This window comes from Piliocolobus tephrosceles, chromosome 4 (assembly GCF_002776525.5).
Source record: "Piliocolobus tephrosceles isolate RC106 chromosome 4, ASM277652v3, whole genome shotgun sequence".
Lineage (NCBI taxonomy): Eukaryota > Metazoa > Chordata > Mammalia > Primates > Cercopithecidae > Piliocolobus > Piliocolobus tephrosceles.
Window position 1 is genome coordinate 149289081 of NC_045437.1, and position 22315 is coordinate 149311395.

Consider the following 22315-nt stretch of genomic DNA (forward strand, 5'->3'; position numbering starts at 1 on the left):
ATATATATATATATATATATATAGGCGTGAGCCACCACACCTGGCCTGAAATGGCATCTTTTGATAGGTGATAAGGCTACTGTCATGTCTGTTTAAAAATTTCCCTGAGACCAGGTGCAGTGGCTCATGCCTGTAATCCCAGCACTTTGGGAGGCCAAGGCAAGTGGATCACCTGAGGTCAGGAGTTCGAGACCAGCCTGGCCAACATGGCGAAACCCCATCACTACTAAAAATACAAAAATTAGGCTGGACGTGGTGGCTCACACCTGTAATCCCAGCACTTTGGGAGGTCGAAGCGGTCGGATCACGAGGTCAGGAGTTCGAGACCAGGCTGACCAATATGATGAAACCCCGTCTCTACTAAAAATACAAAAATTATTGAGGCGTGGTGGCAGGCGCCTGTAGTTCTAGCTACTTGGAAGGCTGAGACAAAAGAATCACTTGAACCTGGGAGGTGGAGGTTGCATTGAGCCAAGATCGCACCACTGCACTCCAGCCTGGGCAACAGAGCAAGACTCCGTCTCAAAAAAAAAAAAAAGCCGGGCACGGTGGCGTGTGCCTGTAATCCCAGCTACTCAAGAAGGAGGCTGAGGCAGGAGGATTGCTTGAACCCGGGAGGCAGAGGTTGCAGTAGGCTGAGATCATGCCACTGCACTGTAGCCTGAGCGACAGAGCAAGACTCCATTTCAAAAAAAAAAAAGAAAAAAAACAACCTTATGCCTTATGGGATATACAAAAAGCACTAGAGGATAATTTATACCTGTAAATGCCCATAGTAAGGAAGAAGAATGATCTTACTCAAATCAATAACCTAACCTTCAACCTTAAGACACTAGAAAGAGAAGAGCAAACTAAATCTAAAGCAAGCAGAAGGAAAGAAATAATAAAGATTAGGGAGGGAATTAACAACATAGAGAATAGAAGAAAAATAGAGAAAATCAATGAAACCAGAAGCTTATTATTTAAAGACACCAAAATTCATAAAACTTTAGCCAGATTGACCAAGAAAAAGAGAGACTTGAATCAGAATGAAAGAGTAGACATTACTACCAACCTTCCAGAAATAAAAAGGATTACAAAGAATACCATGATTCATCAACAAATTAGATAACCCAGATGAAATGGCAAATTCCCAGAAATACACAAACTACCAAAACTGATGCAAGAAAAAATAAACAATCTGAATAGATCTGTAACGTGAGGAGATTGAATCATTAGTCAAAAACTACCCAAAAAGAAAAGGCCCAGATAGCTTCACTTAACATTTAATGAAGAATTAATACAATTAACACTAATTCTTTGCAAACTCTTCCAAGAAATAGAATATTTCACAACAGTTTTTTTTGTTTTTGTTTTTGTTTTTGTTTTTTTGGAGGGGGACACAGGGTCTTGTTCTGTTGCCCAGGCTGGAATGCAGTGGGGCAATCTCCACTCACTGCAACCTCCGCCTCCTGGATTTAAATGATTCTCATGCCTCAGCCTCCCAAGTAGCTGGGATTACAGGTGTGCACCACCATGCCCAGCTAATTTTTTTATATTTTTAGTAGAGACAGAGTTTCACCATGTTGGTCAGGCTGGTCTCAAACTCCTGGCCTCAAGTGATCTGCTTGCCTCAGCCTCCCTAAGTGCTGGGATTACAGGCGTGAGCCACCATGCCTGGCCTACATCTCATTTTATGAGGCTAATGTTACCCTGATGGCAAAATCAGACAATGACATCATAAGAACAAACTATAGAGCAGTATTTTTTATGAATATGGTAGCAAAAATCTTTAATGAAAAACTGTTGACTGGGTGTGGTGGTTCACCTGTAATCCCAGCACTTTGGGAGGCTGAGGTCGGTGCATTGCTTGAGCCCAGGAGTTCGAGACTAGCCTGGGCAACGTGGCAAAACTGTGTCTCTACAAGAAATATAAATGTTAGCCAGGGAGGCTGGGCACAGTGGCTCATGCCTGTAATCCCAGCACTTTGGGAGGCTGAGGCAGGTAGATCACCTGAAGTCAGGAGTTCTAGACCAGCCTGGCCAACATGGTGAAACCCCGTCTCTACTAAAAATACAAAAATGAGCCGGGCATGGTGGTGGGTGCCTGTAATCCGAGTTACTTGGGACGCTGAGGCAGGGAAATCACCTGAACCTGGGAGGCGGCGGTTGCGGTGAGCCGAGATTGTGCCACTGCACTCCAGCCGGGGCTACAGAGTGAGACTCTGCCTTAAAAAAACCAAAAAAAGGTGCCGAGCGCAGTGGCTCACGCCTATAATCCCAGCACTTTGGGAGGCTGAGGTGGGCGGATCACGAGGTCAGGAGATTGAGACCATCCTGGCTAACACGGTGAAACCCCATCTCTACTAAAAATACAAAAAATTAGCTGGGCGTGGTGGCAGGTGCCTATAATCCCAGCTGCTTGGGAGGCCTAGGCAAGAGAATGGCATGAACCCGGGAGGCGGAGTTTGCAGTGAGCCGAGGTAGCGCCACTGCACTCCAGCCTGGGCGACAAAGCAAGACTGTGTCTCAAAAAAAAAAAAAAAGTTAGCCAGGTGTGGTGGCTCATGCCTGTAGCCTCAGCTACCTGGGAAGCTGAGATGGGAGGATTGCTTGAGCTCAGGAGGTTGAGGATGCAATGAACCAAGACTGAGCCACTGCACTCCAGCCTGGGTGACCAAGTGAGACCCTTTCTCAAAAAAAAACCCTCAAAAACAAAGATTCTATTTTGATTTATTTACAGTGTTTGAGTATATTGCTTTGTATAGTTTTCTTAGATGTTGTAGATATTACAATATATGTATATAACCTATCCCAGTCTAATGTATAACCTATCCCGGTGTTTTACCAAGTTCAGTGAAGTGTAGAAACTTTTTTTCCCATTTAAGTCTCTTTGCCCTCCTCACTTTTTAAATATAACTGTCTTAAGTATTTCCTCTACATGAAGCTACTCCATTTTGGTGGAACTGGAAGTGTATATGCTTGTCTTTTATCTGTCAACCTTACTGAATGATTAATCCTTGTAGTTCTTCCTTGGGTTGTCTTGAATTGCTATATATAGTCATATCTTTCACAAAAGTGACATTTACATCCCTTCCTTTCTTCTATCTATACCTTTTATTTTTCCCACTACAAGTAGAAAAAAAATGAATATGGTTTTCTGTTTCTCAACATCAATAATAAATGTATGTATATTTTTTCACTTTTCCTATGTAAAATGAGATACTTTTTTCCCCTTCCCTGCTTCTAAGTTTTTGTGATATAATCTGGATATGATACAATCTGGATATGTTGTGTCTTCATTTTTATCTGACCATAATTTTCATTTTTTATATGTTTTTTTTTTTTTTGGAGACTAGGGACTCTGTTATTTAGGCTGGAGTGCAGTGGCACAGTCATGGCTCACTGCAGCCTCAACCTCCTGGGCTCAAGTGATCCTCCTACTTTAGCCTCCTAAATAGCTGGCAATACAGGCGTGTGCCACCACGCCCAGCTAAATTTTTTTTTTTAAGGAGACAGGGTCTCACTATGTTGCCCAGGCTAGTCTCAAACACCTGGACTCAAGTGACCCTCCCACTTCGGCCTCCTAAAGTGCTCAGATTATAGTCATGAGTCACCATGCCAGGCCTTTTTTTTTTTTTTTTTTTAATGTGATCTGTCTTTACCTACTTATCTCACTTCATCTCCTGCTCTTCCCCTCTTTCCATCTACTTTTAGCTTAGTGACATTTTTGCTCCTCCTTCAACAACACATCCAACATGCTTTATCTCAGGCCTTTGCATTTGTTATTGCCTCTGCCTGGAATGCTTTTGCCCCTTTCCCCTGGATAATTATGTGGCTTGCTCCCTCACTTTCTAAGAGGTCTTCACTTAGATGTCACTTACAGTGAGATCTTCCTTGACCATCTCTCTAAAATTGTCACCTGCCCCCTGCCACCATCAAATCCCCTATCCTTTTCCCTGTTTTTCTTTTCATAGCAGCTATGATAATATAGCATATTATTTTATCTATTAATTGGTCTAGTTTATTTCTTTTTGTTAGAACGTAAGTTCCATGAAGGCAGGAATCTTTCTCTATTTTGTTCACTTCGTTTATTTCCATTGCCTAGAATGGAGCCTGGCACATGTAGGTACTCAATAGATATTTATTGAAATAATTAATCTTTGTGGATTTAGTATTTTTCTACCTCAAACTGGGACTACTGAGCTCCAAAACAGTGAATTTTTTTGAGACAGTGTCTCACTCTGCCACCCAGGCTGGAGTGCAGTGGTAACCATTACAGCTCACTGCAGCCTCAACCTCCTGGGCTCAGGTGATTTTCCCACATAAATTTTCTGAGTAGCAGGGACTACAGGTGCACACCACCATGCCTGGGCTAATTTTTGAATTTTTTTTGTAGAGACAGGGTTTTGCCATGTTGGTCAGGTTGGTCTCAAACTCCTGAGCTCAAGTGATCTGCCCACCTCAGCCTCCCAAAGTGCCAGGATTACAGATGTGAGCCACTGCGCCCAGCCAGGAGTGAATGTGTTTTATACTTCTTTGCACCTTTTGTATGTAACTTTTTTGTTTTAATTCTTGTTTATTTGCACCAGGTAATACTTTTCATATGGTTTAAAATTCAAATGGTATAAAAAGGTTGTGTTCAAAAGTATTATCCCACTGTCGTGTTCAAACACCCCATTCCTCTGCTCAAAGGCGGCTAGCTTTGTCAGGTTCTTGACTCGCCTTTCAGGGATATTCCCATAGGACTTTCTGAAAATTTGATACCAAGTTACGCTGTAGGATGAAGTATTTTACAATTATATCTGTCCAGAATCGTTACTTGTTTTTTTTTTCTATGTATTGCTCAACCCTCCTTGGATAGCCAGCATCAACCATTTTTTAGAGAATGTTACTATCATGAGAGCCATTTAGGGAGTGGTAAAATGAAATACTGTTTTGCCCATGCCCTTGAAGTTCACAATCTAGGTGGGATGAGAAATATCCACACTTATTAAATAACAGAGACTTTAAAAAGATCAAGATAATACGTATGAATGTCACAAAACATTGAGTAATTAATTGTCCAATGAGATACAGATGACAAATACCATGAAAATTAGTTTATCAAAGCAGGGAGCAAGCATCTTTTATCAGGGAACATTTCATGAGAAGGGAGGAATATGATGGCTTTGGATAGTCTGAAAAGAATGTAGAGGGAAGAAGTGTATTTTACCTCAATCATAGGCAGTTGAGAAAACAGAATTTTTTTAGGGAAAGTCATGTTCAAGATGGAGCTTAAGGTGGGGCAACAGTGGCTCATGCCTGCAATCCCAGCAATTGGAGAGGCTGAGGCAGGCAGATTGCTTGATCCCAAGAGTTCGAGGCCAGCCTGGGCAACATGGTGAAACCCCATCTCCACAAAAAAAAACACAAAAATTAGCTGGGCGTGGTGGCCTGTACCTGTAGTTCAAGCTCCTTGGCAGACTGAAGTGGGAGAATTATCTGAGCCCAGGAGGTCAAGGCTGCAAGTGAGCCATGATTGCCCCACTGCACTCCAACCTGGGTGACACAGTGAGACGCTGTCTCAAAAAAAAAAAAGGATGGAGCTTGAAAGATAAGTTGTATTTTTAAATAGGCACAAAAGGAAGGATATAACATGGTGGAAGGGAACTACTGAACTAATGCTAACCAACTGTTCTTGTGAATCAAGTTTTAATGGAACACAGCCATGCCCATTCATTTGTGTATTATCTGTGCCTACGTTCATGCTACAGTGGCAGAGTTGAAAAATTGAGACAGACCATATGGCCTGCAAAGCCTAAAATACTGTTTGGTCCTTTACAGGAAGCTTGCTGATCCCTGCAAGTACTTAGGATGTAGGTAGGAAAGCGTTACTGATACATATTGAAGAAATCAAAATGAGATATTTATTAGAGTTGGGGGCGGTTCAGTAATATGAGGGTGGTTGGTTGAAGAGGAGGTTAGTTTTAAAGGAATACAATAGAGAGACCATTATAATAGAGAGGAAGTGAGGGGCCATTTCACGCTGGACAGTAGTTCAGTAAAGCACAGAGGTGGCTTACTCTTAATCATGCTTTTCTGATCTTTTCCCTGCTAGCCAAGAAGGATCAAGAGGGTGGAGAAGAAAAGAAATCTGTGCAAAAGAAAAAAGTAAAAGAGTTAAAGGTGTTGGATTCAAAGACAGCCCAGAATCTCTGTGAGTATCTCTTGATCCCAACTATTCGAAATGTGAAGGAGTTCTTTTAATAACTTTTAATTCTCTAGAATCTGTGGTCCCTTGATATGGAACTTTAATTTGTTCAATTCCTGCTATATGCCAAGCATTGCACAGTGAATTTTCAGTATCATGTTTAATTTCTTCAGTAGCACTGCAAGATTTTTAAGTATCCAGATTTATGTCAAGGAAACAACCTAAGACTTTCAGGAATTTGCCTAGTCATAAAGCTAGTAAGAAGGAGGTCTGGGATTTGAGCCTTTTTTTTTTTTTTTTTTTTTTTTTTTTCTGAGACAGAGTCTCACTCTGTTGCCCATGCTGGAGTGCAGTAATGCGATCACAGCTCCCTGCCACCTCAGCTTCCCAGGCTCAGTTGATTCTTCCACCCCAGCCTCCCAAGTAGCTGGGACTATAGGTGTGCACCACCACGCCCAGCTAATTTTTTCTAGAGACGGGGTTTTGCCATGTTGCTCAGGCTGGTCTCAAACTCCTCGGCTCAGGTGATCCGCCCAGCTGAGCCTCTGACTTTCTTATTTAAAAGTCCTTACTATGTCCATTGCATTCACACAAAGTCTACCACAGATGGTCTAGCCACTATACATTTCCTCGTTTCCACTTTTGCTTTTTTATTAAATAAATAGAGAAGGAGTCTCGCTGTGTTGCCCAGGCTGGTCTCGAGTTCCTGGCCTCAAGTGATCTACCCACCTCAGCCTCACAATATGTTGGGATTACAGATGTAAGCCACCATGCCCAGCTTTCACTTTCTAATAAGTAAAGGTACTAGCTTGGCTTCAGTTAAATTTAAAATTACTTTGTGATTTAAAATAAGGTAAATTTAGTACTTCTCAAAGTAGGATCAGTAACTCCAGAGGTTTCTGTTCTGAAATTTCCACCTATACTTATAACTATTTGGTAGTAAAATTTCAAATAAGAAATTCCTCTGCAAAGTTGATATAGATAGTACTTACTTGATGATCAGGACAAATGTTAAATTTTTGTTCATTTCAATTATTCATCTACCTACTTCATACCAAGAAATATAGACTTAAATATTTATTTGGCAAATATTTCAGGGTCTGCTATGTTGTAGGCTCTATTAGTCACATACTAGGCATGTGTTCCAGAGATGAAAGGGTGTGTTCCGTAAAACCCACTCACAGTCTTGTGATGCAGTTATTGTCTGTTTTTCCAAATGAAAAAAACAAGTTTAAATGATGTGCAGTGTCCGGATCACATAGCCAATAAGTACACATACCCATAAGTAAAGTCAGTGATAAACTGTCACATTATTCTTGACTATATAATCTTAAATTATTGTCAACAGCTGTTAAATAGTGTCTGTGGTGAAGTCTTATGGAGACTAAAGTAGTGTGAGTCAGTTCCTCTTCCCAAGAGTATCTCTAGGAACATAAAACATGAGTAATTGTTTTAAAAAATGATACAAGAAGGACAATGGTGTAGTACATTATGATTTCTAGTGGCATGATATTGATATGGGAAACAATTTAAGAAAAGAAAATTGAGAGTAGTGTAGGGTAGGATGGTCTGGAAGAAGGAATTTAGTGATTCAGCAGTCTCATATGCTAACAATACAAAGCTGAATAAGACAATAGTCCCTGTCTGCATGAGCCATGTATTTGGTAAAGACAGAAAGGCAGATGATAATAGCACAGATTGATAAATGCTATGATGGAGGTATGCTAGAATGTTTATGAGAGTACTAGGAAGGGAGGGGTCTAAATCAAGTGGGGGCAGTGTTGGAGGGGCAAATCCCAGAAGATATTCTAAAGGAGGTACTACTTAAACTGAGTTGAAAGAACAGTTAAGGAATTAAGGAGGCTGGGCATGGTGGCTCATTCCTGTAATCCCAGCAGGAAGCCGAGGTGGGAAGATTGCCTGAGACCAAGAGTTCAAGACCAGCCTGGGAAACAAAGCAAGACCCCTGTCTCTACAAAACATAAAATATTAGCTGAGGACAGTGGCATGTACCAGTAGTCCCAACTGCTCAGGAGGCTAAGGCAGAAGGATTGCTTGAGCCCAGGAATTTGAGGTTGCAGTGAGCTGTGATTGCACCACTGCACTGCAGCCTGGGCAACAGAGTAAGACCCTGTCTCAAAAAAAAAAAAAAAAAAAAAAAAATGGGAGAAGGTTGGCTCGTTTCAGGAGAGGGATCAGCATGTATGAGAGCGTGAGATAACATTATGCAGTTCAGGAACTGCAAGTAGTTGAATATAACTGAGTAAAGTTTAATCAGGAAAGTGAGTGAGATTATCCTGTGTAATTTTTAGGAAGGCTGCTTTGGCAGTGATTTTGAGGCTGCATTGCTAAGGTAAGGGGAGACTATAGGCAGAGATGAGTTATGTCATTGTTTTAAACTAGGTGAGATGCGATCAGGGCCTGAAACTAGGGTGATGAGAATAAGAGAGGGAGAGGATATTAAGACGGTAGAAATAGACTAGGTGCAGTGGCTCATGGCTGTAATCCCAGCACTTTGGGAAGCCGAGGCAGGTGGTTCACTTGAGGTCAGGGGTTCGAGACCAGCCTGGTCAACATGGCAAAACCCTGTCTCTGCTAAAAATAGAAAAATTAGCTGGGCATGGTGGAGCACACCTGTAATCCCAGCTACTCGTGGGGCTGAGGCAGGAGAATCGCTCGAACCCAGGAGGCGGAGGTTGCAGTGAGTCGACGCCACGCCATTGCACTCCAGTCTAGGCGACAGAGTGAGACTCCAGACTTCATCTCAAGAAATAAATAAATAAAAATAAAATAAGATAAAAAACTAGCCAGATGTGGTGCCGCATGCCTATAGTCCCAGCCACTTGGGAGACTGAGGTGGGAGGAGGATTGCTTGAGCCTGGGAGGTCGAGGCTGCTGTGAGCTATGATTGCACTACTACACTCTAGCCTGGGCAACAGAGTGAGATGCTGTCTCCAAAAAAAAAAAAAAAAAAAAGTAAAATTAATGGAATTTAGTGATTGACTTGCGATAAAGGAGAAGGTGATTTGAGGTTTAGGTCACTCTGTGGAAAGTGGTACCATTTACTGAAATAGAAAAATTCAGCAAGAACAGATTATCTTTTTGGGGAGGTGGATGTGAGAGGTAGCAGGATGGTGTCTTACCTAAAGTATATCCTCTAAGTGGCTGCCATCTTTTCATTGGCATTGTGGTGATGGAATAAATCAGAGGCGTGGAAGTGAGAGAGAATAGGCTATTTTAGATTGCTGTAAAGTGAAAGAAAGATAAACTGGTAATTTAGAGAGGAACATTGAGTAAGATAAAAAAACTTGATTATGCATATATGCTGAAGGGAAAGGTCTATGGGGCTGCCTCTTCTGTTGACATGTGAGGAAAGGATGAGCACACGGAAGTATATATACCTAGACGTAAATACGTATATGAACACATGCTGCCTATTAGCTTACAAAAGTGTTGGTGTAGTTTTCTTCTAGGCGATTCCAAAAGGCTTATCTGAGTCTATTCTAGTCTGGCTGTAACCAAGAGCCCTAGTGCTTTATTTTTAAGTAGTATAAGAGAAAGCTGAGCAAGTAATTTGACCAGTGGCTTTGATTTTTCTCAGTGAAGAGAAGCAGAGTCTTCCTGGAACAAGTGGGGAAGTGGTGGGGCAGTGGGGAAAGTGGGAATATGTTGGAGGACCTGCCAAGAAGGGTAGGAGGAAGTGGAATAGGGACACATGAAGAGAATTGCTAACAGCGCAGAGGCCCCAGTTATCTATCATTGGTGCTACTGCAAATTCATAGACTCCAGTCTGCATCAGCCCAGGTGTCAGAGTAGAAAAATGAAATGGAAGACTGAGAAGGATGCAAGAGAATGGTAATAGTAGGAGTAGTAATACTAATGGGAGTCATAATAGAGAGCAAATGAACTGTTGGTTTAGAGGCTCCTAATGAAATAGGAAAGGCAGAGTAGAACTGATATATCAGTGAAAACAACAGTCAGGAGACTGGAAAGAGAGGTCCTGATAAGGTTGAAGAGTCAAATGAGAGAAAGGGAGACTTGAAAAAACAGGATGTGTTTGTTAGGGAATAGGATATGGCAATTTAAGGTCAAGGCAGCTTTGAGAATCAAGTCCTGAGAGTGGGGAACTAAAGTAGAGTGGGGTGAAAGTCTTTGATGTATATAGACTTTTTTGAGACGGGTCTCGCTCTGTTGCTCAGGCTGGAGTACAGTGGTGTAGTCACAGCTCACTGCAGCCTTGACCTCCTGGGCTCAGGTGATCCTCCCACCTCAGCCTGCTGAGCAGCTGGGACTACAGGTGCACACCATCATGCCTGGCTACTTTTTGTATTTTTTGTAGAGATGAGATTTCCCCATGTTGCCTAGGCTGGTCTCAAACTCGGGGGCTCAAGCGATCTGCCCACCTTGGCCTCCCAAAGTGCTAGGATTACAGGCATGAGCCACTGGGCCTGGCCTAAAAGAGCCCTGTTAGGAAGATTATCCAGCATAGGTTTGCAGGATGGGTTGGAAGGGAGAACAGACCGAGATGAACGTGTCTTAATATCTCATTTTCTGGCAGCAATCTTTTTGGGTTCCTTCCGCATGCCCTATCAAGAGATTAAGAATGTCATCCTGGAGGTGAATGAAGCTGTTCTGACTGAGTCTATGATCCAGGTAAGGAGCAAGGTGGTTCTGCTGGAGCAGGCTCTTCTGTGTCGCTGGGAAGAGGATCCTCCTCTAGCATTGCTGACTTACGAGTGCTGGCTTTGAGAAACTCCCTTTTCTCTGGTGGTCAGGTTACTTCTGGTATATTTTGCAAAAGTCCCACCATCTCAGTAGCTGCCTCTCCTCTCCCACCGTATGTTTCCTTCTGTATGGTCCTTGAGCAGAGTGTAGGATTGACAACAGAGTAAAAGTTGTCAGCGAATAAAAGTAAAAGTTGTCAACAGTAAAAGTTGTCAGCTTGAGTTGTCAGCAAATCCCCCTCCAGCTGAGATGTCTCTTCCCTCTTTCAGAACCTCATTAAGCAAATGCCAGAGCCAGAGCAGTTAAAAATGCTTTCTGAACTGAAGGATGAATATGATGACCTGGCTGAGTCAGAGCAGTTTGGCGTGGTGGTGAGTGAGGCCTGTGGCAGTAAGCGGTTCTCCGCCTCCTATATTCCCCTTTCCTCTAGAGAGCAGCCTGGGCATATGCTCCTTGCTGCTTGTCTGTTTTTGAACCTGTCTTAATCTCTTCTCCCTGCTCTGGAGCTCTGATCCTCCCATAGGAGGCTCAAGCCTGTATCTTTCTGATTTCACTCTCTTTTCACTGTAATGGAACTGCTTGTGTTCTCTACTAGATGGGCACTGTGCCCCGACTGCGGCCTCGCCTCAATGCCATTCTCTTCAAGCTACAATTCAGCGAGCAAGTGGAGAATATCAAGCCAGAGATTGTGTCTGTCACTGCTGCATGTGAGGAGTTACGTAAGAGTGAGAGCTTTTCCAATCTCCTAGAGATTACCTTGCTTGTTGGAAATTACATGAATGCTGGCTCCAGAAATGCCGGTGCTTTTGGCTTCAATATCAGCTTCCTCTGTAAGGTGAGCCAAAGAGTTAGAGCAGGACAACACAAGGAAAGCTGCAGCCTCTATGAGTTCAGTGTTGGCAGGAGGCCATCTTGGACATGTCAGGATTTAATAGTTTCTCCTCTTGCTCTAAGCTTCGAGACACCAAGTCCACAGATCAGAAGATGACGTTGTTGCACTTCTTGGCTGAATTGTGTGAGAATGACTATCCTGATGTCCTCAAGTTTCCAGACGAACTTGCCCATGTGGAGAAAGCCAGCCGAGGTGGGGCAGTTTGGGATGAAGTTAGAGTCCAAAAGTCTCTGCATGGGGAGGGAAATAAGACAGAGTCTAGATTTGAGAGCGTTTTCAGTTCAGACTATTTCAAGTGGAAATGAGATAGGATTTAGGCATGGTGCCTAAGTCACAAGGGCAGAGTGTAAGGCTGAGGAGAGAGATCTCTATGTGTAGAAACAGGAAGCACTCTTCCTAAGGAAACACCAAAAAACAGTTAGAAAGGCAGGTGTTTTCAGTCTAGGTTAACAGTTCTTTTCATTAAGAAAACATAGACTAGATTAACAAAAATTAGGCCTCACTGTCCTGGAACTAGACAAAGAAAAAGCAGCATTCATTGAAAATTGGAACAGATTTCTGCCCCCGCCTCTATATTTCTATGTATATCTCTCTCCTCCCAAACCCTGTTCTCTAAAATAAATGAGACCAAGATCTCAGGGGATTTCATAGATTCGTGTTAAATTAAATGAAGTCTTTCTTCTGTTCTGAAAGGTGAAACTAAGGGGTGTTGAGGCTGGGATTATTAGTAAGCTCTTGCTGTCTGTGTTTATGGTGGTGGTGTTTTTTTTTTGTTTTTTTTTTTGTTTGTTTGTTTGTTTGTTTTAGTTTCTGCTGAAAACTTGCAAAAGAACCTAGATCAGATGAAGAAACAAATTTCTGATGTGGAACGTGATGTTCAGAATTTCCCAGCTGCCACAGATGAAAAAGACAAGTTTGTTGAAAAAATGACCATATCCTCTCTTGAAAGGAGGGAGTTGTTCCCTATGAAGGGAAAGAAAACTTCCTGTAGTGGGGGAAAAACAGGATAGATAGGGCAATATGCAATTTTTTTTCTCTTAAAAAGCTCTTTTTCTTTAAATACATAGTTTTTTGGATTTGTTAGTATTTTCAGACAGGCTCTCACTGTGTCACCCAGGCTGGAGTGCAGTAGTGCCATCACGGCCCACTGCAGCCTTGACCTCCTGGACTCAAATGATCCTTACCACCTCAGCCTCCTTGGTAACTGGGACTACAGGCATGTGCCACCAGGCCCAGCTAAACTTTATTTACCCTTTTTTCTTTAGAGACGGGGTGTCACTTTGTTGCCCAGGCTGCATAGTTCCTGAGAGCATTCCATTGTTGTGGAGTGGAAGCAAACCATGCAGATCAATGATAAAAGTCCTCCTGACTCCCCTGCCTGGACCCCATCTCCACTACACACACTCACATATGCTTCCCTCTCCTTCCCCTCCCCAAAGGTAACCACTGCCACTGGACTGTATTCTGATTTGCACCTCATACATTTATTTTAAACGAAAACTGCATTATATTGTGTTTTGCACATAATATGTCTTGGCCATGTTTCCATAATAGTATTTATAGAAAACCCCCTTTTAGGTCAAGAGATTGAGACCATCCTGGTCAACATGGTGAAACTCCATCCCTATTAAAAATACAAAAAAATTAGCCGGGTGTGATGGTGCGCACCTGTAGTTCCAGCTACTTGGGAGGCTGAGGCAGGAGAATTGCTTGAACCCGGGAGGCGGAGGTTGCAGTGAGCCAAGATCGCGCCACTGCACTCCAACCCGGCGACAGAGCAAGACTCTGTCTCAAAAAAAAAAAAAAAAAAAAACCCTACTGTCTCAAAAAAAAAAAGAAAAAAAAAAAAAAACCCTTTTAAACTGCCACCTTCTTTTTTATATGTGTACCATAGTTCATTTTATTAGTCCCCTATTTAGGCTACCTACATGGCTTTGGTTTTTGCTGTTATAAACAGTGCTGTATTGAACATGTCTTTACATGCCAGTACTCATCTTTGAGTAATTCCTTGGGCTAGAGAAGTGGGTCTGCTTCTTGGTCTTGGTCCTTGACTCCTTGGCCGCACAGCTTTGTAAAGGATGCACAGGAACAGTATAACAAGCTGCGGATGATGCATTCTAACATGGAGACCCTCTATAAGGAGCTGGGCGAGTACTTCCTCTTTGACCCCAAGAAGTTGTCTGTTGAAGAATTTTTCATGGATCTTCACAATTTTCGGAATATGTTTTTGGTGAGCAAGGGATTCTTGCTGACTGAATCTTTTGTGGGCATTTCTCACTTTCCCCGGGTTCCTGTTGGCTGGTAGTAGGTGTACAATGCCCATGTGTTCCTTCCTCCCCTTCCCTGCCCCAGCAAGCAGTCAAGGAGAACCAGAAGCGGCGGGAGACAGAAGAAAAGATGAGGCGAGCAAAACTAGCCAAGGAGAAGGCAGAGAAGGAGCGGCTAGAGAAGCAGCAGAAGAGAGAGCAACTCATAGACATGAATGCAGGTGAGGAGTGAAGATGGGTTGATGGGTTGAGATAGGAATGTTTGGAAAACTTCTCTGCATAAGAGTCTAGAGGCAGAGTCTCATATCTGAGCTCACCTCCTGGCAAATGATTTTTGGCAGTCTTCTGCCTCCGAGATCCCGATGCTGGACTTTAACCCCAGTTCAGATAATGCACATTCCAACTTGCCCTGGTAAAATTTTACCTTTTCTCTCCTTTGCTGGCTCTTTTGTGTTCTCTCTCATTCCCCCGTGATTGTGGTATTGCTGTGATATATACTGTTTTCCTTCTGTCCGTCCAAAGGTTCTTCTGGCCTGTTCTCATTCCCTCCACTAAATCTTTTGGGGTTTTTTCTCTAAAATATTTTCCTGACGCTCCTCCCATCTTTTTAACTGTGGTGTGTCTTCCCTTTCTGCTTATTTCACAAAGTACTATGTCCCTAGTACCTTAGCCCAGTTGTACACACAATTAGACTGTAAATGGATTGAACTTTTGGAGGGGGTGGGGAGCCGGTCACCCTCTTCTTTTTTCAGCAGAATCTGTATTTCACTACCAGAAGCATGTCTTTGTTGAAACATACGGTTTCAATTACTGGCCCTCTGCTTCCTGTCTCTGCTTCTTTCCTGCTGCAGATTCCCTACCCCTTCGCCCCCACTGCTCTCTCTGTGGGCAGCGGAAATACAGCATACGCTGCTCACACAGCACTGAGCTGATACCACCCTCCTCCGAACCTGAGGGGCCACGAGCCTTCTGCAAATGAAGAGGTGTTCACAGAGCTGCTGAGTTTGTTAGGAATCAGTATTTTACAGACCACGGACACAAGGGCTGCTCTGATACCTCTTGCTACCAGGGACTTTTCTTTATGCTTTTCTGGAAAGCAATTTCCTTGCCCTTAGTTGTAAGCCACAACTTTGTAATGCTATTAAAGCCCACACCAAGTATCCTTCACCTTCCCCTGGGACTCCAGGGTTTGCCCCCAGGTACTGGCTAGGATGCAGTGGGGGAAGGTGGAGTCCCACTGACATGTGGGATGAGGGCTGCACCCAGTCAACAGGCGGTCAACAGGCGGCGTAATGGACCTTGCCGAGTTTCCAGTACCTGGGTCAATGAGGGTGGAATGTAGGTCAGCTGCACTAGTGATGCTCAGCCAGCAGGTGGCGCTGGGAGCAGTGAGCCCCAGCCTTGGAACTGGCAGCCTATGGGCTTTTTGGGATTTCACAGTTTCAGATTTCACTATCCTAAGCTGTTGCCATGGAAACCTAGCCGGCTAGAACAAGGATTTTACATTAACTCTTTGTGTTCCAGTCAGGCTGCTCCTCTTAGATGCAGAGGACTTAGACATCAAGAAGACTTAGCCACTGGAGGCAGTACTTCAGGGAAGTGTACTCTTTGATCAGTGGTCTTTCCTCAGCCCTGCTCTGAGACCTAACCAGGCGAAACACTTTAGGATAAAGAGGGAGTGATATAGTTGCTGACTAATTTCACAATCGTAGTCTTTACTTATCCTGGTCTTGGAGCTGGGCAGTTCTATAATTTTGTTGCTAGTCCTGATTGGGGTGGGGAGGATGGCATTGCGGGAAGATATCCCAAGGTTTGCATTGGATAATAGGCAATGAGATCTTTTGTTTTAATCATTTGTAAGCAGATACAAGTAAACATGAACTTGTGAGACTTAAGGCTGAGCTCTCTTTGTCTCTTCTTAGCTGCCAGCTGCTGTGGGAGAGGGGAAATCAAGCAATAGCCATGCATTTTGTGTGGGGCTTGGTATTTACCATGCTGCTCTGGCTGAAGAGTTCACATCTCCATCTTGTTCTTTATAACAGAGGGCGATGAGACAGGTGTGATGGACAGTCTTCTAGAAGCCCTGCAGTCAGGGGCAGCATTCCGACGGAAGAGAGGGCCCCGTCAAGGTAAGTAAGCATATGGAGCTCATCCTGGGTGTCGAAGTGGGTGAGGGCTCTCTACTCCTGCCAGTCTGAGGCTGAAGAGCAAATAATGATGTTCTAAGCATCTTTTTAGTCCCTGCATCCAGAACGGATTGTCTAGTCCTCTTCTTCCCATGTTACAGTGTAGCGACTTAGAAAACAGGGGTTTAAAGGGCTGACAGTAAATCAGTTACATTGGATTATGCCGCATTTCTCCCCACTCTTGCAGCAGATATTTGGAACAAAAGAACTGGGCGGCAGGACATAGGGATTTGAGTGGGCATTTGTGTGTATGAACAAAAGTTGATCTAAATACAAAATGCATATTAGGTATAGATTGTAATTCAAATTAAAAATAAGAGTCCTTACTCTGGACTTCACAAGCAGAAGGCATACATAGAGAGAACTAGTAATATAAAGTATACAATTTTGTAGAGAGGTTTAGGTATTATTATTCCCAGATAGAAAAATATAGAGGAGCATCTCTATTGAACGGTTATGCCGTGACTGAAAACTACCTTTTCCTTGAGTGCAGTTAGCCTCTGTTGCCCTTGCATTTCCCCAATCACTGCCCTGCAATCTCCTTTCACATCCTTTGGAAGATCTAAATGGATTACATTGAGCTAGAGATTCTAAAAAGAGCTAGGACAAATGATCCAGGTATTAGTATGGGAAAAGATTAATGAATAAGTTCCCCTTAAGGGAATCTTACAGTGGCCAAGAGACTAATTCAAAAGAAGGTATAGCCAAGGCTGCCCCTCATGTGGAGTTGACCTGCGCCATTGTGTCTAGTGAAGGTCTTTTGAAGCTAGGAGTGGTGGCTTCTTTTCTAATTTGAAGAGTGGGAATTACAAAATAGGTATCGTTTAAAGGTTTCTACTTTAGAGGGACTTAAATCTATGTTCCCTATTTCTTGGCTGTTGCATTGTGTAGGACCATTTGATAGTGAGTTTTACTTTGAGATTATTGTAAATAGAAGGAGTTGCACAGCTTGCTTTGGCCAGTGCTTAGCTATTAATACAGTGGTATCTGTAGGGCCTGTAGTACCTGCCACAGCCTGGAACGGGGGACCTTAGAGCATGCTAGCCTGTATAAACTCAGTATCCTGGCCCAACTGTTTCCATCACTGTGAGTTTCATCTGTAATGGCTGACTACCCATTTCTGCTTACACTCTGAATAAACAGAGTGATACTCCCTTCTGAGGGCTCTCTTGTATGACTTCAGAACGTTCCCCAAACTGAAAGCTCCCGAGTCAAAGTTCTTACCCATTTTCTGGCATTCTCTGAGTACAGGCTTTCTAAAGGGGAGGAGAAGTGGATATGAAGAGCTGAGTACTCTCTGGGCTAGAGTGTTTAGTCTTACAGATAGGTGTTTGCAAGGAGAGTACAGCTAGAGGTACCATTACTCCTGTATTTCATCTTATAGGTTCTTACAACATTATTTTCTACTGACCACATAAGGTGATGTGGCCTTAACATTAAGCATTTCTAACCTTACAAAAATACATTGCATCTTACTGGGGTTTTTTTTGACCCCGTCAGCTGAGTGCCTGCATCAGACTTTTGGTGGGGAATTCCCTTTTAAGCCTAATCTTCCTGTGGAACTATACTAGAATCCCAGATGCTTCCTGTACACAGGTAACCAGACATCAGTGGCTTCCCTCTGCTGGGGAAGCCCCATTCTTACTTCTTTCCAAATGGAAAATCAGAACTCACAGGTGGAGGAAGGAGGAATTTTGTTGGAACCTAACCTTCCAGCAGGGGACCTGAATTAGTCAAAGTACTCTCTCCCATGCCAGAGGGAATAGGAGGAGACTTATACTAGGAGATATTAAATTGGAAAGTAGGTAAAATGACAATTACATATATTTTAAGTGGCTCTAGCCTATAAGCTTATCTTTCTAGGCTCTGGGTTCACTAAATACACTTGAATATATCTTGGAGTTATTCCGGTAACTCTTTAGACTTTGGTGCTTTCACATCATGTAAAGTGATGTGATGTGGCCTCACATTAAACATAAACAGGAGGATAGCCATCAGAGTAGACTACAAAGAACACAGGGTAGGTAGGGATCAAAACTCCTAAAGTCACATCTAGTTGGGATGCTGTGTTATCCTAAGCAAGTCACTTAATGTTTCTGGGACACAGTTCCTCAGGTATAAAATGAGAGTTGGACTAGAATGAATGGTCTCCAGAGTCCATTCCAGCTCTAATATTTTTTTGTGCAGTGACAATAGGATTGAGAGGAGAAGAGGAGAGAGAGGCTGGACTTAGACGGCCCCATTTTCAAAATACAAAGGTTCCACTGGCTATAGGTTTCTCTGTGTGGCTACTGGATTTGACTGTTCCACCCCTTGCCTGGCTGTCTCTGACTGTTCCTCCTGGCTGATTGCTTTGAGCTAAAAAAACAGAGGCACTGTGGAGCATATCTGCCTCACAGCTCTCCTTTTTTCCAGAGAGACAGCTGTCCCTATTCAAAGACACTAGCTTTTTCCCTAGAATTTAAAGGAATGTTAAATTCTTCCGGTCTCTGGAGACCTGAGGGAGTGACCAGTATACAAAGACTCATTGAGGAGTTGGAAGAGGAGAGTTACTATCAGGGTTGGTTCATTAAAAGCAACATGTAAACTGCTGTGACCCGTAGGGTGTGGGAGAACAATGGTTTGAGTGTCAGGGGGAAGAATCCATGTGATTGTATTACAGCTGCTATTTCAGGCCCATGATTGAGTCAGCTTGTGGTTTTAATTACTCAACTTTATCTCCTTGTCTGAATTGTGGCCTCTTGTGTACAAGTCATTTGCTCACTGGGATAAAAGCCAAGGGAAGAAAGAAATTCAACTCTTCCTTTCCTTCCCTCTACCATTTCCCAGCTTCCCTATAAGTTCCATCCATCTAATAGAATCATAGAGTTGGAAAGACTCGAAAGACTTCCAGTGATTAGTATCTAACCTGCTCATAGGGAAAGGAATTAAAACCAGATAAGATGGCTAACACGGTGAAACTCTGTCTCTACTAAAAATACAAAAAATTTGCCAGGCGTGGTGGCAGGCGCCTGTAGTCCCAGCTACTCAGGAGGCTGAGGCAGGAGAATGGCATGAACCCAGGAGGTGGAGCTTGCCGCGAGCCGAGATTGTACCATTGCACTCCAGCCTGGGTGACAGAATGAGACTCCATCTCAAAAAATAAAAATAAAAAACAGATAAGGTCTTGCCTAGGTCTACATGGCTATCTAATGACAGCACCGTAGCCCCAAGTCCAGGGCTATTTCCACTCAGCCTGCATGATTGAACAGGAGATGGCAGTGAACCCACAGTATGGGCCGGAAATATTCTTTCATACCTTCCAGCAAGGAGAGTCTTGGACACGATGACATTGCTTCAGGAAGGTGCTCTCATGACCACCTATGTTAGTCTATTTCTTATTATTATAAAGAAATACCTGAGACTGGGTAATTTATAAAGAAAAGAGGTTTATTTGGCTGATACTTCTGCAGACTGTATAGAAAGCATGGCGCCAGCATCTGCTGTTGAGGCCTCAGGAAGCTTCCAGTCAAGGGGGAAGAAGGTGTATTGCAAGGCGGAAGTGGGAGCTAGAGAGATGCCAGGCTCTTTTAAAAACAACCAGTGCTCCTATGAGCTCTTTATTTACTATGGGGAGGGCACCAAGCCATTCATAAGGGATCCACCCCATGACCCAAGCAACACTGTAGGCCACATTTCAGCATGAGTTTTGGAGTGGTTATACATTCAAACCATATCACCTCCTATCTAGAGAAGGTTGTTAAGAATATTTCCTATACCACTACTTATTCTCCCCCCTACTTTTGTAAATAGGACAAGAAACATAATTAGGAGAGTTTGAGACAAGAATGAGTTATTTAGTGTGATAATGATTGCCCCATCTGTCCTAGTTTCCTCTTCCCTAAGGAAGCTTATTTTATTCTTTCCTCTTTAGTAATAGTTCCTAGCCTATGTTTTATAAAGGTCTTTTTCAAATCACTAACCTTTTTGAAATTTAGCTACACTTGCGTTATATGGTTGATTTTGCTGGTGTTTTTATCCTAGCCCACCCCTAACTTCTAGGAATCTGTCCTCAGAGAGCATTCACCAGTATCTCAAGATTGTTCCCTTTTCCCACACAGCCTGTGGACTGTTCTCTTTGAGTTCATGATCCTCCCTGATCATTAACTCCATCTAGTCAAAATATTTATCTGGTTCTATGGCTACTTTTCAATAGTCTTATAACGAGTAAGTTGGGGGAAGCGTGGGGAGGTCAGTTTTTCTTGATTGTTCAACCTGCTGAGCATAATGGTGACTGAGTGGAAAGCTGGGAGACCTGTTCCAACAAGAGCTTTCTCATCCCCTGACCTTAGGCCACATCACACCCTCCCTGGTGTACAGGCTTTCAAGGCTTAAAAGGGAAATTTTGATCTTCTCCCTACCTACTGTCTGCTCCTGGTTCTTAGGAAGCTTGTAATACATCAGAAGCTTCTTGAGTTCAGAAATGTCTAGAAACACCACTTGATTAGGAACAAATAGTATCTTTTTAATTTGGAGGAAGAAACCACAGAAAGCAGCAGCTTAAGACCTACCACATGGGAACTCTGCCTTCTCCTGTGTTGTCCAGGACAAGTGGCCCAGTGTTCCTTTTCCCAAGGTCTGGAGTCAGATGTTATTTAAACATACATACACCACTAGAGTTACACACACACACACGCACACGCACGCACAGAGTTGCAGTGTCTTCTCAACTGCTGGAGACTGAATTCAAAGAAATAATAAAATGATATGAAACTGCTACCCTTCCGGACATGAGAAATGGGGTCTAGAGAGGGAGTACTTCATAAGACAGTGGAAATGCAGGAGGCCTGAGGAAGATTTTGGTGGTAAGGACAGTATGAGAAATGTACACATGTAGACCATCATAGTCACACTCACGTAGCCTCCTTTTCTTCACTTGTCGGTCACGGGGCAGTAGTTTGTGTTCATAATCCAGTAAGTGGGTTTGTGAAATTCCCACAGTCTCGGTCACATACCTATGGTCTGTAACTAGATCAGTCCTGTGGCTTTCAGTCAGGGTCTTCACTATTCTTTCTCCTCTTGGTAGACAACCTCTTGTGCCCCTGGGAAGTAAAGGAGGAGGAGCAGACCTTTAAATTGGTAACCTGTGTGCATGTTGCGTGTTCCCTGCTTCATCTACGGGCAGCCTCTCCTGGGATGAAAACAGTAGCCTGAGTCATGACTCTGCAGGGGGAGAAGACCTGGTTAAGACTTGGGCTTTGGCAGGCTCTGGTGACTCATGCTTGTAATCCCAGAACATTAGGTTCCAAGGTGGGAAGATTGCTTGAGCCCAGGAGTTCAAGACCAACCTAGGCAACATGGAGAGACCCCATCTCTGCAAAACATACAAAAACAGCTAGATGTGGTGGCACATGCGTATAGTCCAGCTACTAGGGAGGCTGAGGTGAGTGGATCACTTGAGCCTGGGAGTTTGAGGCTACAGTGAGCTATGATTGCACTGCTGCACTCCAGCCTGGGCGACTGAGTGAGGGTCCATCAAAAAAAAAAGACGGGCTATCTGATCCTGTTTGGCTTCTGCCTACCTAAAGCTTTTTGCTGGTCCAAAAAAGCGCTTCGTTCCAGTCCTGCAACTGCCCCAGTCTTCGTCTTCATTTAGGAGTGCTCAGCTCTTTCATCTGGTCCTGCTTCTAAAACATTCTGGTACTGCTTTCTCCACTCCAGCTTTCCCAGATCTCCAGGAAGTCTTTTTTTTTCCCCCCAATTGAGATATCATTTACATACCTAAAACTCACCATTTAAAAATGTATAATTCAGGGGTTTTAGAATATTCACAAGATTGTATAACCATTACTACTATCTAATTCCAGAACGTTTTCATCGTCCCCAAAAGAAAATCTTTCTAATACCCATTAGCAGTCACTTGTGACTCTCCCCTCCCCTTGCCTCTGGCAACCACCAGTCTGTTTTCTCTCTCTGGGTTTGTCTGTGCCGGACATTTCATAGAAGCTGACCCCTAACATATGGCCTTTCGTGTCTGGCTTCTTTCATCCCAGACAGCTCTTTGTGTATACACAGTCGCTCTGTGCTGTTCCCG

General features: G+C 43.3%; 1 protein-coding gene across 1 annotated transcript in view; it reads left to right on the forward strand.

Moving 5' to 3' along the window:
* DIAPH1 (diaphanous related formin 1) overlaps positions 1-22315 on the forward strand; it is a 102015-nt gene that overhangs the window by 76757 nt on the left and 2943 nt on the right. Inside the window, 9 exon segments of the mRNA XM_023193050.2 lie at positions 6080-6178; positions 10731-10825; positions 11167-11268; positions 11493-11732; positions 11852-11981; positions 12597-12721; positions 13855-14019; positions 14142-14277; positions 16099-16185. Of these exon segments, the coding sequence (XP_023048818.2) occupies positions 6080-6178; positions 10731-10825; positions 11167-11268; positions 11493-11732; positions 11852-11981; positions 12597-12721; positions 13855-14019; positions 14142-14277; positions 16099-16185 (1179 nt within the window).